Below are 19,630 nucleotides of genomic sequence, written 5' to 3'. Positions count from 1 at the left end.
CTGTGCACATTATTCCTTATATATCCTTATATATTCCTTATCCAAAAGCCACTAAATAAATGTCCTTTCCTTAAACATTTTCAATAGCTACTTTATTCATTATCGTTAAACATCCGCTCAATCGTAAGTCTGAAACTTTATGCACCGAACCTGTCACTCACTCGGCATTAAACCTTAAACTTAACTTTGTTTTCATCATGGAAATTTCACCATAGCCTTTGAAAGCCATTAAATTCTCAATCGTAGCATTATCAATTATCAAAAGATGTTTACTTTGTCTATGCATGCAACCTTTAACTTGGTCGATGTACCTTCTATTTTGTCCAAACCCAAGTTGCTTTTCCTCTATTAGTTCTTCTGGTTGGTATTCTCCAATCCACCTTACGAGATAATACTCTAAAATTCTCCAATCCACCTTACGAGATAATACTTTAAAATTCTCCAATCCACCTTACGAGATAATACTTTAAAATTCTCCAATGCACCTTACGAGATATACTTTAAAACTCTCTCCATACTTTAAAATTCTCCAATGCACCTTACGAGATATAGTTTAAAATTTTCCATGCTTTAAAATTCTCCAATCCACCTAACGAGATATACTTTAAAATTCTGCATACTTTAAAATTCTCCAGTGCAACTTACGAGATATACTTTAAAATTCTCCATATTTTAAAATTCTCCAATCCACCTTACGAGATATAATAAGAAATGTTACGGCCTTTTATCTGGTTAATTCGCATCAGGCACCTTCCCCCTTTTATCTGAAAGATGCAATTATTCCTTCCACCCATTCCTTCGAAAGCCGCTCTTCATCCAGATAAACCCTCAACACCTCAGTCGGTTAATTAATTGTAATATCAACACAGTAACACTCCCTCTCAATCGTGATCACATCATCAGCAGCAGTTTCGCGAGAAAATCTTCAAAACTGTTTAATTTCCTCTCTCTCCGTAAGCTCTACAAACAGCTCGTTCCACAAAGAGTCTTAAAATTCCACGATACCCCGAAGCGTTCCTCTTGCGTCATTCTCTCTTTCACTACTCTCCTCGGTTTCCAGCGACTCTCGAGAAAAAAAAAAAAAAAACCGCTTCAAGCATCGACGCGGGAGTCTGTGTCCTCATCAGTCGGCTTTGCATCTTTTACTCTGACTTTCTGCATTCACCTCTCTCCCTGGAATAGTCTGGTGTTTGCGGAGAATCGCGACCTCATTATTGGTCCGCATTTGAAGGCGAAGAGTCACTTTGGGCCCCTTTGAGAAGTAGGATCCAGGGAGGGTGGTATAGGAATAGGATGTCAGCGCCATCTCTTGGAGTTAAGTGATGCTTGAGCTGTAATTTTTGTTTGTTTACCTGAGTCACAATAGTGGGTCTGGCGCATTTCTTGCAAAGGGCGGGGTTTGTATGTCAATGAAAGTGGTAAGTGAATGTTTCACTGCTGTTCTGAATTCTGTTAATTTTAGTTTTCTGTAAAAGAAAACTATTGTGCTGGATCTGTCCGTCTGTCCGTCAGCACTTTTTCCTGTCCGCCGTCAGATCTTCAAATCTACTGAGGCTAGACGGCCTCAAATTGGTATGCAGATCATCCACCCTCTAATCATCAAACATACCAAACTACAGCCCCCTAGCCTCAGTAGTTATTATTTTATTGAAGGTTAAAGCTAGCCATAATCGTAAGTCTGGCAACGATATAAGCCGTGGTTAAAGTTTCAAAGGACGCGGCTCATTAAACATTATACTGAGACCACCGAGAGATAAATCTATTTACGATGGGCCTTGATTATAAGCTGTAGCAGATGTACAGAAAACTCGATTGCGACGAAGAAACTTCGACGCATTTTTTTTATTTGTTTACTTATTGACTCCACCCCCCCCCCCCCCACACACACACACACACACACCTCTCTCTCTCTCTCTCTCTCTCTCTCTCTCTCCTCTCTCTTGGTAATAGAGTTCAACATTTAACTATAAAGCATAAAATTCTAACAATGGGAAACTTCTGTTAATTCAACATGAATGTGTATGAAAACATTTATTGTTCTGAATATCGACGCTCTGCAGACACCGACTCCGAATTTTTAGCAGAGACAAAAGGACGTATATATAGACTCGTGACATATTCTGTAGTTAGTCTGAACGGAGCGTTTGCACTGGTGGTAATATATTATCCTTTAAATATAAAAAAAAAAAAAAAAAAAAAAAAAAAAAAAACAGATTAATCACCGTCATTGGAAAACGGATTTGTAGGTTATCAGTCCACATCATCTGTAACTGGTTTTGATTAGAATGGTTTGATAAATTATGATGAATTGATGCAAATGTGTCCACTCACATAACTTCGGGACCGGTGAACTTCGCGTTATCGTAAACGAGACTGCCATCACTCAGTTTCATGTGGCTACATCGTTTTGAACGCTAACAATATTAGGATATTATATTGTCAGTCAAACTGAGTAATTATGGATTTAGCCATAACTGAGCATTGTTCTAAACCATCCGTGTTATTAGATTTTCATAAAACATCTTTGAACTATGTGCTTTTTATACCATTTACTTTGCTCTATTGATTGATTGACTGATTATGAAATTTAGGTCTTGAGGACAAAGCGCAGGAATCCACCAGGATTACTCAGCGCCCTAATGAAGATAAAATATATAAATGAATAATTTTAATAACGAATAAGTGAATGATAAGAAAATGAAGAATGACGATAGATAAAACCAATAAAAAAACAAATAATGATCAGACTTTTATATATAAAAATATATGCTTTATAAACTAAATATGACTAAAATCTTTACTAAATACTCTACAATCATATCTCATTATAATAGCCAGATTCTTTCAGATAACCCAGATGGATATATTAACTTCTTCCTTCATTATATTCTTTCCTTCATATTAATAAACAAAATATATGATCTGGAATAATCGGTTGTTCATTTACCACATTCCGTCTGAAAGGCACTGCATTGAATTAAATATAGAATTTAGGCCAAAGGCCAAGCACTGGGACCTTTGAGGTCAATCAGCGCTGAGAGGGAAATTGGCAGTAAAAGGCTTGAAAGGTGTAACAGGAGGAAATCCTCAAAGCAATTGTTAGGAGAGGGTGGAAAGTAAAGATGGAAGAGAATATGAAAGGAGGTACAGTCAAAGGAACGAAAAGGGTTGCAGCTAAGGGCCGAAGGCACGCTGCAGAGAACCTTCAGTAATGCCTACAGTGCACCGTATGAGGTGCACTGACGGTACTACCACCCTGAGGGATTTTTAATAACGGAGGCTTGCTTTACACCTTCAATATTTTCACGGAAGCTCTCCTAATCTGTCAAAGCCCAAAGACGTTTGTTGTCTTTACGTCACACTCTAGATTTCGCTTCTTCTCATCTGGCATTAATAATAATAATAATAATAATAATAATAATAATAATAATTTACTTGTACCAGCTCGCTAATTTCCCCTCCTCGCATCCTGCGCAGGAACATTAGTCATTCCGAAGCTCTGGTCTTAATTTGATCTCGCGAATTTAATTTGTTCGTCGTAGGAGCAAACTTTTTTGTCAGATGAATACCAGACAAACAATTTCACTTATATTTATGTTTCCCTGATATATATCATATATATATATAATATATATATATATATATATAATATATACATTATATATATATATATATATATATATATATATATATATATATATATATATATATATATTTTTAAATAAATTGAGGGATAATCACACAATAAATTAACTTCGTTACCTTATCACATGAACACGAGTTTGTATTATTCACCTCTTCAATGTATTTTAAATACATACACATATATTTTACACGGACTCTTCCTTGTACCTAGATAGTTACATTTTCTAATAAAAAAAACACTACATATTTACAATGGACAATCTTTATTATATATCACGCATTAATACCAATAACATCATTTGTTTAAGACAGAACAGTAGAACTGTAGGTGTTATACAAGAAATTAATTTTTTTGGTAAAGGTCTTGTCACACCACATAAGAAACGAGGTTTCTTATAAGTTCTAGAACATACCCATCTCAAGAGTACAGTACGTCCACTTGCATAAAAATTAAAATTGGAATTATCCAAAGGAAGGCATAACCATAATGGTATAATACCATTATCCTTTTCCTATGCTTGAATGTAACCATCTATGATATACCTTATCGAAAGACTTGACAACAATTAAACCCAAAAATTCCCATTTATTTCTTCAGTGATTTCCACTTACAAAATCGGTAAAATTGTACTACAAGAAACTTCTAGACCAAATGCCTGCCATATATCTGAAAGGTAAACTATTTTTTTTCATTTTTCTGTAATTTAAGATGATAACCAGAGCTTCAGGCTGGAAATACAATCAGCTATGATCTCCTTTACTGTAGGAAACATAATGTCTAATCATAAAGCTAAAAGCGTCATTCACTAAGTTGTTTGTGTTCGTCGATGGAAGTTTAAAATACAAATATTTTATGGACAGAAATGTATATTAAACTGAGTCATAATGGAATAAAAGATATAGTAATCCTTAAAATTAGTAGTTACAACTTACATCATGCATATCTGCGATCGAGCTCCTTAAAGACCATCATAATACAACGGTAATGATGCAACAGTTGCCTTAGTTATAATAACATCAAGCTATCTTTAGTTGGGAAAAGCTCTCTATCGCGAGAGTATTTGTAATGTTCTAAGAGGTCCACAATAATAAAAAAATGTTTCGAGTTCGTGTATAATTTAAAAGCTTTGTAAAGGGTTTTTAAATGTTTAAATTATACACGAACTCGCATAACCAAAAAATAGGTAACCAAACTAAAGGGTCATCTACAAATAAACATGAACCTGAAAGAATAGCGACTTCGTAATGTATACTTACCCAACAAGGTACTGTTGGTGATTATTCGCAGGATGGTATCCATCTTCCTTCGGTAGACTTAAAAAATAAACCCGATAGAGTGGATGGAAGAAAATAAAAACCGTTCGCAAACTAAATGGAATGAAGCTCTCTTTTCTACCGTTTTAAGTATTATATGTATTTCCGCTTCTCTTTCTATGAAAACGTCAAAGGAGACGATTTTCTTTTCGTCTGTGTCTAGGTCAAGTGTCTATCTTTCCTTTCACAGATATCAGCGACAGGTAACTTTTTTTCTTAACACCGAGACCCAGTTATCAGTTACCAAAAACGAGCCATTTTCCTTAAGGTAAATCTATTTATCTCAGGGATATATATATCTTATCACTCCCCATACGAATCTGTCATAACGTCACATCGTAACTTAATTCTTCAAATGTTAATTTCAAATAATCACTCAACCAGCTAGTGTGCAGTTCACTTCTATCACTATTTATATCTTCAATTTCTGAAACGAAACGCAAACACAATCTTTTGCAATCTGTTCTTATATCTTCAATTTCTGAAAGGAAATACAAACACTGCATCTTTTACAACCAGTTCCATTCTGATGAATAACGAAACAATGTGAGAAGTTTATTAAAAGTGAAATGAAAACACTAGAACATCTATAATAAATTAGAGATAAGGTTTGCCAAGATATCATTTCATTCAACTCCATTACCGATGTTGTCAATGACAGCTTCAAGTTTCTTTGTTAAAGTAATATTGAATTAAAACTGAATATAACCACTCTCTCTCTCTCTCTCTCTCTCTCTCTTCTCTCTCTCGTCTCTCTCTCTCTCTCTCTCTCTCTCTCAATACAGACATAAAACAAGAATTGGCAGGTATATTTATAGAACATAGAATATCAACTCGAAAGTGTTCCTTTATCAAAATACAATAAAGGCTTGTCTATATATATATTAGTATATATATATAATAATATATATATATATATATATATATATATATATATATATATATACACATATATTTTGCTTTCCGAAAAACAATATTTTTATACTTTTCGAAATATTTTTTTTCTACTTTTCCCCCAGAAATTCTGTTACTTTTCGAAACAAATATTTTTTTACTTTTTCAGATTTATTCGAAAAAAATGATTTGTTAGTTTAGAGAAAAATGATATTTTTCACTTTTTCAGAAAAATTATTTAACTTCGAAAATAAATTTTTGTTTCTACTTTTCCAGAAAAATTAATTGTTAACTGCGGAAAAAAATATTTGTTACTTTTCGAGAAATTTTTTCTTATACTTTTCCATTTAGTTAATTTGTTAACTCTTCGAAAAAAAATTATTTGATACTTTTCGAAAAAAAAAAAAATCTTTTACTTTTCTAGAAAATTTGTTAACTTAGAAAAAAAATTATTCGTTACCTTTCGAAAAAAAATCTTTAATTAAAAAAAATTCAAAAAAAATTTATTGTTTACTTTTCGAAAAAAAATATCCTATCCTAAAACTCCTGTATCTTTAACTCAACACGAAACATTTTTCAGACGTTTTTAGGCTTTTCCATAGAACTTTCCTATCCCCCTAACAAGAACAAAAACAACAAAGTAGTTGGCAGGCTTACTACCAGAATAAGCTAAAATGGTGGGGATAAAGAATCAAGCCACTGCTCTGAAACCTTAGGTCATGCCCAGTTTGATCTAGTTTGGATTAGCTAGAAATTTTAATACTTGCTGCGTCCAAGGAGCTGACTATGGCGCAACTGATCGTAATTCTTCTATCAAATTCCACACATTATTACTAGATTTCACGACGGTGTTACCGTTAGCGCACAGATGGAGCATATTGTAGGACGCAATCATAATAAAAGCAACGTCTTTCTTAACATAAATAATGTAATCAGCTTAACAGCATTAACTACACTGATGTCTGCCTAGCTGTCCAATGATATTATATTGCGTCATATATATATATATATATATATATATATATATATATATATATATATATATATATATATATATATATATATATATATATCTTTTTTGAAATGTTCCAAGAAAAAACCCGTGTGGGCCCAACGTAAGTCACCTTTTCCATCTGGTAAACTTATTTTAAGAATCTTCGTATATTTTTGTAGAAAATCTAAATTTGCATAGGTTACTTAATATGTCATTTTGCATGTTACAGCGAAAGGTTTGAGGAAACATATAATAGAGAATTGATAATAATTAGGGGAAGTAATATAATAGTTTTGGCGATGCTTTCCACTTTTGTGGCCTTGTTTCGAATTAGGAATTTTAAGTCTCGTATATGTCCTAATAATTTGAGCACATAATTATGGGAATACGCGATACCTAATAATAATAATAATAATAATAAAATAATAATAATAATAATAATAATAATAATAATAATAATAATAATAATTACAACAACAATAATAATAATAATAATAATAATAATAATAATAATAATAATAATAATAATAATAATAATAATAATAATAATAATAATAATAATAAGTCTTATTGAAATCTGTCATAACGTCACATCGTAACTTAATTTTTCAAATGTTAATTTCAAAGAATCACTCAACCAGCTAGTGTGCAGTTCACTTCTACCACTATTTATATCTTCAATTTCTGAAACGAAACGCAAACACAATCTTTTGCAATCTGTTCTTATATCTTCAATTTCTGAAAGGAAATACAAACACTGCATCTTTTACAACCAGTTCCATTCTGATGAATAACGAAACAATGTGAGAAGTTTATTAAAAGTGAAATGAAAACACTAGAACATCTATAATAAATTAGAGATAAGGTTTGCCAAGATATCATTTCATTCAACTCCATTACCGATGTTGTCAATGACAGCTTCAAGTTTCTTTGTTAAAGTAATATTGAATTAAAACTGAATATAACCACTCTCTCTCTCTCTCTCTCTCTCTCTCTCTCTCTCTCTCTCTCTCTCTCTCAATACAGACATAAAACAGGAATTAGCAGGTATATTTATAGAACATAGAATATCAACTCGAAAGTGTTCCTTTATCAAAATACAAATAAAGGCTTGTCTATATATATATATATATATATATATATATATATATATATATATATATATATATATATATATATATATTTTGCTTTCCAAAAAACAATATTTTTATACTTTTCGAAATATTTTTTTTTTCTACTTTTCCCCCCAAAATTCTGTTACTTTTCGAAACAAATATTTTTACTTTTTCAGAAAAATTATTTATTCGAAAAAAAGGATTTGTTAGTTTAGAGAAAAATTCTATTTTCACTTTTTCAGAAAAATTATTTAACTTCGAAAATAAATTTTTGTTTCTACTTTTCCAGAAAAATTAATTGTTAACTGCGGAAAAAAATATTTGTTACTTTTCGAGAAATTATACTTTTCCAGAAAAAATTATTTGTTAACTCTTCGAAAAAAATTATTTGATACTTTTCGAAAAAAAAAAATCTTTTTACTTTTCTAGAAAAATTTGTTAACTTAGAAAAAAAATTATTCGTTACCTTTCGAAAAAAAATCTTTTAATTAAAAAAAATTATTTGTTACTTTTCGAAAAAAAATATCCTATCCTAAAACTCCTGTATCTTTAACCTCAACACGAAACATTTTTCAGACGTTTTTAGGCTTTTTCCATAGAAACTTTTTCCTATCCCCCTAACAAGAACAAAAACAACAAAGTAGTTGGCAGGCTTACTACCAGAATAAGCTAAAATGGTGGGGATAAAGAATCAAGCCACTGCTCTGAAACCTTAGGTCATGCCCAGTTTGATCTAGTTTGGATTAGCTAGAAATTTTAATACTTGCTGCGTCCAAGGAGCTGACTATGGCGCAACTGATCGTAATTCATCTATCAAATTCCACACATTATTACTAGATTTCACGACGGTGTTACCGTTAGCGCATAGATGGAGCATATTGTAGGACGCAATCATAATAAAAGCACGTCTTTCTTAACATAAATAATGTAATCAGCTTACCAGCATTAACTACACTGATATCTGCCTGAGCTGTCTAATGATATTAGATTGCGTCATATATATATATAATATATATATATATATATATATATATATATATATATATATATATATATACATATATATATATATTATATATATATATATATATATACATACCCTATATATATATATATATATATATATATATATATAGTATATATATATATTATAAAATTCTTTTTTGAAATGTTCCAAGAAAACCCGTGGCCAACGTAAGTCACCTTTTCCATCTGGTAAACTTATTTAAGAATCTTCGTATATTTTTGTAGAAAATCTAAATTTGCATAGGTTACTTAATATGTCATTTTGCATGTTACAGCGAAAGGTTTGAGAAACATATAATAGAGAATTGATAATAATTAGGGGAAGTAATATAATAGTTTTTGGCGATGCTTTCCACTTTTGTGGCCTTTCGAATTAGGAATTTTAAGTCTCGTATATGTCCTAATAATTTGAGCACATAATTATGGGAATACGCGATACCTAATAATAATAATAATAATAATAATAATAATAAATAATAATAATAATAATAATAATAATAATAATAATAATAATAATAATTACAAACAATAATAATAATAATAATAATAATAATAATAATAATAATAATAATAATAATAATAATAATAATAATAATAAGTCTTATTGAAATCTGTTCATAACGTCACTCGTAACTTAATTTTTCAAATGTTAATTTCAAAGAATCACTCAACCAGCTAGTGTGCAGTTCACTTCTATCACTATTTATATCTTCAATTTCTGAAACGAAACGCAAACACAATCTTTTGCAATCTGTTCTTATATCTTCAATTTCTGAAAGGAAATACAAAAACACTGCATCTTTTACAACCAGTTCCATTCTGATGAATAACGAAACAATGTGAGAAGTTTATTAAAAGTGAAATGAAAACACTAGAACATCTATAATAAATTAGAGATAAGGTTTGCCAAGATATCATTTCATTCAACTCCATTACCGATGTTGTCAATGACAGCTTCAAGTTTCTTTGTTAAAGTAATATTGAATTAAAACTGAAATATAACCCCTCTCTCTCTCTCTCTCTCTCTCTCTCTCTCTCTCAATACAGACATAAAACAGGAATTGGCAGGTAATATTTATAGAACATAGAATATCACTATCGAAAGTGTTCCTTTATCAAAATACAAATAAAGGCTTGTCTATATATATATATATATATATATATATATATATCTATATATATATATATATATATATATATATATATATATATTTTGCTTTCCGAAAAACAATATTTTTTTTTTTATACTTTCGAAATATTTTTTTTTCTACTTTTCCCCCAAAAATTCTGTTACTTTTCGAAACAAATATTTTTTACTTTTCAGAAAAATTATTTATTCGAAAAAAAAGGATTTGTTAGTTTAGAGAAAAATTCTATTTTCACTTTTCAGAAAAAATTATTAACTTCGAAAATAAATTTTTGTTTCTACTTTTCCAGAAAAATTAATTGTTAACTGCGGAAAAATATATTTGTTACTTTTCGAGAAAATTTTAATTTTTTCTTATACTTTTTCCAGAGAAAAAAATTGTTTGTTAACTCTTCGAAAAAAAATTATTTGATACTTTTCGAAAAAAAAAAAAATCTTTTTACTTTTGCTAGAAAAATTTGTTTAACTTAGAAAAAAATTATTCGTTACCTTTCGAAAAAAAAATCTTTTAATTAAAAAAAAAATTATTTGTTACTTTTCGAAAAAAAAAGTATCCTATCCTAAAAACTCCTGTATCTTTAACTCAACACGAAACATTTTTCGAAGACGTTTTTAAGGCCTTTTTCCATAGAACTTTCCTATCCCCCTAACAAGAACAAAAACAACAAAGTAGTTGGCAGGCTACTACCAGAATAAGCTAAAATGGTGGGGATAAAGAATCAAGCCACTGCTCTGAAACCTTAGGTCATGCCCAGTTTGATCTAGTTTGGATTAGCTAGCAAATTTTAATACTTGGCTGAGTTCCAAGAGCTGCGTCTCCAAGGAGCTGACTATGGCGCAACTGATCGTAATTCTTCTATCAAATTCCACACATTATTATAGATTCACGACGGTGTTACCGTTAGCGCACAGATGGAGCATATTGTAGGACGCAATCATAATAAAAGCAACGTCTTTCTTAACATAAATAATGTAATCAGCTTACCAGCATTAACTACACTTGATATCTGCTAGCTGTCTAATGATATTAGATTGCGTCATATATATATTATATATATATATATATATATATATATATATATATATATATATATATATATATATATATATATATAGATATATATATATATACATATATATATATATATATCTATATATATATATATACGTATATATATATATATATATGTATATATATATATTATAAAAATTCTTTTTTGAAATGTTCCAAGAAAACCCGTGGCCACGTAAGTCACCTTTTCCATCTGGTAAACTTATTTTAAGAATCTTCGTATATTTTTGTAGAAAATCTAAATTTGCATAGGTTACTTAATATGCCATTTTGCATGTTACAGCAAAAGGTTTGAGGAAACATATAATAGAGAATTGATAATAATTAGGGGAAGTAATATAATAGTTTTTGGCGATGCTTTCCACTTTTGTGGCCATTCGAATTAGGAATTTCAAGTCTCGTATATGTCCTAATAATTTGAGCACATAATTATGGGAATACGCGATACCTAATAATAATAATAATAATAATAATAATAATAATAATAATAATAATAATAATAATAATAATAACAACAACAATAATAATAATAATAATAATAATAATAATAATAATAATAATAATAAGTCTTATTGAAAGATATTGCTACACCAGCTGCATTCAACTTGTAAATAGTCTTCTTTATTTTTCGAATAATAGCTTTCTCTCTGCTACTACAACTGACGAGTATTGCGCCGATATTACTCATCAGGAGGAGTCAATTTCAGATATAATGCTTATAAATTTATTTATTTGTCACAGTAAATGAACAAATAGATCAAAATATAATTCGATCTCGTGGCCAAACGTTTCTCTCGGTATCACCCGAGCATGATCACGGCAGTTGGCCACTAGATCGAGTTATATTTTGGTCTATTTGTTCATTTACTGTGACAAATAAATAAACTTGTAAGCATTATCTCTGAAATTGACTCCTCCTGATGAGTAATATCGGCGCAATACTCGCCAGTTGTAGTAGCAGACAGAAAACTATTATTAGAAAAATAGAGAAGACTATTTACAAGTTGAATGCAGCTGACGCAGCAATATCTTTCAATAAGACTTGTTTGAAAGAGGGTCTCCTTCCAAATAAAAATAATAATAATAAATCAATTTTTTCTCTTTATAAAACTTAAAATAAGAAGGATATGGGATATGCAAGTAGAAATTGTACCCATAATCATAGGAACACTAGGCACGATCACAAGATTCCCGAAAAGGAACCTGGCAAATCTAGATACCGGAATAATCTCCAGGATTCAAGCAGAAGAGTGTGCTACTAGAAACAGCGCAACACAGAGAGAAAAGTGATGGGCTCCTAAGGAAGCAGGATGTAACCCGGAATCCCACAGTATAAAAACCACCCAGTCGAAAAGGATAATAATAATAATAATAATAATAATAATAATAATAATAATAATAATAATAATAATAATAATAATAATGGTAATGAAGAACAGTAGGAGAAGGAAAAGGAAAACCAACCTAAGCATGGCATGGATAGACTATAAGAAAGCCTTCGACATGATACCACACACATGGCTAATAGAATGCCTGAAAAATATATGGGCAGAGGAAAATACCATCAGCTTCCGCAAAAATACAATGCGCAACTGGAATACAATACTTACAAGCTCTGGAATAAGACTAGCAGAGGTTAATATCAGGAGAGGGATCTTCCAGGGCGACTCACTGTCCCCACTACTCTTCGTAGTAGCCAATGATTCCCATGACAAAAGTACTACAGAGATGGTGCTGGGTACCAACTCAAGAAAAGAGGCAACAGAATCAACCATCTGATGTTCATGGACGACATCAAGCTGTATGGTAAGAGCATCAAGGAAATAGATACCCTAATCCAGGACTGTAAGGATTGTATCTGGGGACATCAGAATGGAGTTTGGAATAGAAAAATGCGCCTTAGTCAACATACAAAAAAGGCAAAGTAACGACAACTGGAGGGATAAAGCTACCAGATGGGAGCAACATCAAACACATAGATGAGACAGGATACAAATACCTGGGAATAATGGAAGGAGGAGATATAAAACACCAAGAGATGAAGGACACGATCAGGAAAGAATATATGCAGAGACTCAAGGCGGTACTCAAGTCAAAACTCAAACGCCCGGAAATATGATAAAAGCCATAAAACACATGGGCAAGTGCCCAGTAATCAGATACAGCGCAGAATAGTGGAATGGACGAAGGCAGAACTCCGCAGCATAGATCAGAAAACCAGGAAACATATGACAATACACAAAGCACTACACCCAAGAGCAAATACAGACAGGACTATACATAACACGAAAGGAAGGAGGGAGAGGACTACTAAGTATAGAGGACTGCGTCAACATCGAAAACAGAGCACTGGGGCAATATCTGAAAACCAGTGAAGACGAGTGGCTAAAGAGTGCATGGAAGAAGACTAATAAAAGTAGACGAAGACCCAGAAATATACAGAGACAGGAGAAAGACAGAAAAGAACAGAGGACTGGCACAACAAACCAATGCACGGACAATACATGAGACAAACTAAAGAACTAGCCAGCGATGACAATTGGGCAATGGCTACAGAGGGGAGAGCTAAAGAAGGAAACTGAAGGAATGATAACAGCGGCACAAGATCAGGCCCAAAGAACCAGATATGTTCAAAGAACGATAGACGGAAATAACATGTCTCCCATATGTAGGAAGTGCAATACGAAAAATGAAACCATAAACCACATAGCAAGTGAATGCCCGGCACTTGCACAGAACCAGTACAAAAGAGGCATGATTCAGTGGCAAAAGCCCTCCACTGGAGCCTGTGCAAGAAACATCAGCTACCTTGCAGTAATAAGTGGTACGAGCACCAACCTGAAGGAGTGATAGAAAACGATTAGGGGGTCAGGCAAAAGAATGTTATTTTTTAGGGAAAGTTTTTCTAATATATAGGGAGGGGTTTAAGGGGGGCTATAATAGGTATCATTGTTGTTAGGGATAGGGAATGGTTTTTTTTCGGATTCGGGTATTTTTTTTTTTTAAAAAAGATACCTTTTTCCTTTATTTTTTTTAATTATTGTATTTTCAGCAGGGAATTTTAATTTTATTTAAATCATATTATTTTTAATTTAGCAGGGTTTTTATTTTTTTTACTTTGGGGTCTGCAAACAGACCAGACGTGACGTTAATGACAAAGTCAAGAAGAAAGATCACTCATTGATGTCGCAATACCATGGGATACCAGAGTTGAAGAGACAGAGAGGGAAAAAATGGATAAGTATCAAGATCTGAAAATAGAAATAAGAAGGATATGGGATATGCCAGTGGAAATCGTACCCATAATCATAGGAGCACTAGGCACGATCCCAAGATCCCTGAAAAGGAATCTAGAAAAAACTAGAATCTGAATTAGCTCCAGGACTCATGCAGAAGAGTGTGATCCTAGAAACGGCACACATAGTAAGAAAAGTGATTGGACTCCTAAGGAGGCAGGTATGCAACCCGGAACCCTACACTATAAATACCACCCAGTCGAATTGGAGGACTGTGATAGAGCCAAAAAAAAAAAAAAAAAAAAAAAAAAAAAAAAAAAAAAACAAAAAAAAAAAAAAAAAAAAAAAAAAAAAAAAATAATAATAATAATAATAATAGAGACGAAAACCAATCTACCTCAACATAGTGACACTAAAGATAAATAATTTCTTTCAGTTTCAATACCTCTTTCACTCATTCTTTGTTATGAAAGATCCTGAAGGAATTATCATAAATTTATAAATTTATTAGCAAAACGGTCTTATCCCACAGTCTGTAGCATTTGAATTAATTCACAAGATATTCTCCGACATTAAAGAATCAGTTCATAAAAAAAATTAATTCAATGTATTTGCAGCTATTTCAACATTTCGAAATAATTTGTAAAAAACAAAAAAATAAACAAAAAATAGCGCAGACAAATTTACGAAACAACTGGTTTTGAAAAAAATCCATCCACGAGGAAAAATCCCAAAATATATAAACGAAAATCCCAGAAAAATACTCAGAAAAACAAGAAAAACGAAAACGTGGTTAGAACACGTTCAAAGGAAATAAAGCTTTGATTTTGACCTAACAATGTTTTTTATTTTATTTTTTAATAGGATTGTTCTGTTAGCTTCTCCAATAATTCCGCCTTTAGACAAATAATGATCTAAAACATTATTTTATTTTATTATTTGTTTTCTGCTGAATACCGAGAGAAATATATTCGTTTTTGCCCAAGAGAAATATATTCGTTTTCGCCCAAGAGAAATATATTCGTTTTCGCCAGAGAGAAATATATTCGTTTTCGTCCCCCTCTGTGTTGTGATTATAAAAGGCTGGATCGATTGGATTGGAGAGAAAAAAAATAAAAAAAATAAAAAAAACAAGCAGGTGCACAGAGATATCGTGCTTAAAATTAATCAACGGAATTAATATTTCTTCAAGAATTCATTTGTGGCTGCTTCTAAATGTTATTCGAATAGCGCAATTCCATGTCATATTTTTTTGTATGAGCTAAAAATTCCATTTTAAGGTAAAAATATTCTTTGTATAAAATACCATGTATTTAGGCAACAATTATAAACTGACTCTTTCTTATGGAAGTTGTAAATCCTAAGTGAATTATGAACTGCACAGCTTCCCTAAGATTCGTCTACAAAATTTTGATATAAAAAGGTTAGATGTCATCAATGTTTATGTCTCTGAGTGTTTAAATGCGAGAGTCTGCTGGATACCTCAAGAAAGGCTGAACGAATGTTGAAGGAAATGAATAATTCATATTATGGCAGCCACTCCAGATGGTTACCTTTCAGTTGGCATGAATTGCTGTTGCTCTTGTTGGAGGGGTAGGAAAGGTCTATGGCTGAGCCTATAATAGTTCCGCAAAAGGTGTTTCGCGTTGAGTTAAAGATACAGGAATTTTAGGACAGGATATCTATGATTTATTTACTATAATGAAAATGTAAAAAAAGAGTAATGTGCATATTAACGGCACGAAAAAGTAATTCTAATAAAATATAGCGTATCTACTTTAATTTTCATTGGTGAAACAAGGCTCTATTTGACCGTAGATTTGAGCTTGTTTTAATTTACATTATGAATATAATGTTTACAATGTAGGCGTGAGGGGAAAATTTTGCACGCGTCCCGTGCAAGCTGGAGGTCGGATCACAGTATATATAGTATATATATATATATATATATTATATATATATATATATATCATATATATATATACACACACATATTACGAGCTCCCCTAGAGCAAGAGCCCGTGCCCAGCACAAAGCTGGCTTAATCTATAACGAACAAAGGACCAAAAAGCAAAGCCTTGCTGTCTCACGGGTGGCTTATTTTGTCAAAGTTTCGGCAACGGTTATTAAGTTCATTTTGTGGGATACGTTAGACGCCAGCTTAAAAGGAAGAAAAAAAAAATAACTCCAGCAATGACGTAAATAACTTTAATAGCCATAAAAAAAAGACCTTGAGGTTAAAACTGAATCATCAGTTGCACGAGTTATCATCATTCGTGCCTGCCAACAAGTCTGAATAAACCTCGCTTATTCAGAAATATGTCGGTAACTGAAAACTCTTCCAAAAGTGATGCTGATGTACCCAAAAGCATTCAGATATATATATATATATATATATTATATATATATATATATATATATATATATATATATATCGCCGTGCACTGAATGGAAGGCGAAGAATCTTATCAAAAGATATCGCGTCTTTGAGCAACAGTGCTAGTTGGTTTAACATCAATCATCGCATTGTTAAATAGAAATGAGATAAGGCACAATAAAAATATTGTGATTAAGAGAGATATAATACGGACGGGTTTTAGGTTAATTGTTTGTTCATTTATCTAATTTCGTCATATCTTTCACAAATGTCGCACATTTATTTGAAACGAAAGATTACTTTGAGAAAAAAATGGTATTTCACAATATTTAAGATCAGACTTGCCTTGATTTATCGAGAGAGAGAGAGAGAGAGAGAGAGAGAGAGAGAGAGAGAGAGAGAAATAACAGTGCTATAAACAAGGATTCCTAGAATTTGAGAGAGAGAGAGAGAGAGAGAGAGAGAGAGAGAGAGAGAGAGAGAGAGAGAGACTAACATTGCTATAAACAAGGACCCTAGAATTTGAGAGAGAGAGAGAGAGAGAGAGAGAGAGAGAGAGAGAGAGAGAGAGAGAGAGAATATAACATTGCTATAAACAAAGATTCCTAGAATTTGAGAGAGAGAGAGAGAGAGAGAGAGAGAGAGAGAGAGAGAGAGAGAGAGAGAGAGACTAACATTGCTATGAACAAGGACCCCTAGAATTTGAGAGAGAGAGAGAGAGAGAGAGAGAGAGAGAGAGAGAGAGAGAGAGAGAGAGAGAATATAACATTGCTATAAACAAAGATTCCTAGAATTTGAGAGAGAGAGAGAGACTAACATTGCTATAAACAAGGACCCCTAGAATTTGAGAGAGAGAGAGAGAGATAGAGAGAGAATATGACATGGCTATAAACAAAGATTCCTAGAATTTGAGAGAGAGAGAAAGAGAGAGAGAGAGAGAGATAACACTGCTATAAACAGGGACTCCTAGAATCTGACAGAGAACTATTTCTGTTTCATGAATAAATGGAAGGTTATGACACGCGGCCGTCATAAATTCAAAGCTTTAGACAAATGAATTTTTCAAAATGGCCGTATTATGCAGAAATATTCTTGTAAAAGAAAAATTCGGATGGAGAGCGCATCTGTCAAGTGTTATTTCTTCTCCTTTCCGTAAAAATCCGATGCAGTTTTCTGCGTAGGTTTTACACTGAACAGATATAAAACTATTTTTCTTTACGATGTCGCTGATAGCTTTCAATTTTTCCTTCCTTCACGCCTATCACATCACCTCCAATTTGTTTGATTTTTGTTTTTGTTTGTTAGTTTCAGGTGGATCGTATTCACTCTGCCTCAAATTTAAGAAAAGGATTGTCTCTGCTACAGATCTAAACGGAAACAGGATTTTGCCAAATGTATTGTCTTTATGGTGTTTTTACGTTGCATGGAACCAGTGGTTATCCAGCAACGGGACCAACGGCTTTGCGTGACTTCCGAACCACGTCGAGAGTGAACTTCTATCACCAAAAATACACGTCTCTCATACCTGAATGGAATGCCCGAGAATCGAACTCGCGGCCACGGAGGTGGCACGCAAACACCATACCGACCACGCCACCATGGTGCTCCCAATTTGTTTGAATTCGCCGTAGTAGTTGTACGGATGATATCTTTCTCCGGACGGAATGGAAATTCACTTTTTTTTCATAATTTTAGAATCTAATTGCTCGTATCTTGTATGCAATCGAAGTTTCAGGATGATATTCAAAACAGTGCATCAAATAATAAGAATGTTTTGTGGTCTACACAAAGCTGAAAATGAACGTCCCCTTAAAACTACAAGTAGAAGAAGGATTAAAAGAAAAAATCTGGATGAAAGCAAGGGAAAAGACAATGTTTAAGGCTAAGAAAGGCGCAAAAAAAAGCATGAAAACATAAGTAGTAAAGATAAAACTGAGACATCAGAGAAAATACAGACCAGAGGAAAAATATTGAGACAAATTAAGAAAAATAAGCAAATGGAACACTTGTGAGGGCCGAAATCCACTATTACTATAAAACAAAAGGAGGTTGTTTTAACGTTGGAGATTTAATATTAGAAATAAATAAATCAGTTTAACAACGAACCGTTAGCAGTAGTGAGGTTCTCACTACTGGGATGTAATTACCAGCGTCTTTGACAACAGACAGTCCACATAACCATAGCAACAGCTTTTTAAGAGAAGATTATGGAACTCTTTTCATAAATATGTATACACATCCATACATCTAGCCAACACACACACATATATATCTATATATATATGAATTTGATCACATCACCGTGATTCATGTACACGCATTAAGCTACAAATGTCCTTTCATATCCAATTCGCTCTACCTCGGAATTAACATATTGTCATATATGTTAACCGAAGGGGAATTTTTTAGTTGATAAGAAATATCGTCGGCTCAAGGGCTCGAATCACGGACCCAAGAATTCAGGACGTACAGTGATATAGAGGTATATATATATATATATATATATATATATATATATATATATATATATATATATATATATATATATATATATATATATCTGTGTGTGTGTGTGTGTGTGCGCGCGTGAGATGAATATGTAAACAGAAAACCTTTCATAGTGTTGATGCTGTGGTTTTTAAATGTTGCCTATTAAAATATATTTATGAAAGGAATTTCCAAAACTTAATTTAGATGCTTATAATCATTCTTTTACTTTAGAAATATACAGATGATTACGAGGTACATTTTTTTAAACTTAAGACTAAATCTTGATAATATGATTTTCATTGTGTTTTATTCAATTCACA

The 19,630-nt window shown here is 32.1% G+C and overlaps 1 protein-coding gene across 3 annotated transcripts in view; it reads right to left on the bottom strand.

Annotated features, from left to right (window-relative positions):
• The window catches only part of LOC135215394 (neural-cadherin-like), a 1,007,823-nt gene that overhangs the window by 182,240 nt on the left and 805,953 nt on the right, over positions 1–19,630 (bottom strand). Inside the window, exon 1 of one of the 3 annotated variants that reach the window (XM_064249989.1) lies at positions 4,903–5,377. The exons of the other annotated variants lie outside the window; for them this stretch is intronic. Coding sequence (XP_064106059.1) covers positions 4,903–4,945 — 43 coding nt within the window. The 5' untranslated portion in view covers positions 4,946–5,377. Of the gene's footprint in view, positions 1–4,902; positions 5,378–19,630 lie in introns of those variants that run through there. 3 annotated transcript variants of the gene reach the window in all.

Source organism: Macrobrachium nipponense, chromosome 5, assembly GCF_015104395.2.
Source record: "Macrobrachium nipponense isolate FS-2020 chromosome 5, ASM1510439v2, whole genome shotgun sequence".
NCBI lineage: Eukaryota > Metazoa > Arthropoda > Malacostraca > Decapoda > Palaemonidae > Macrobrachium > Macrobrachium nipponense.
The sequence above is the reverse complement of the archived record's forward strand: the minus strand, read 5'-3'. Positions and strand labels throughout refer to the sequence as shown.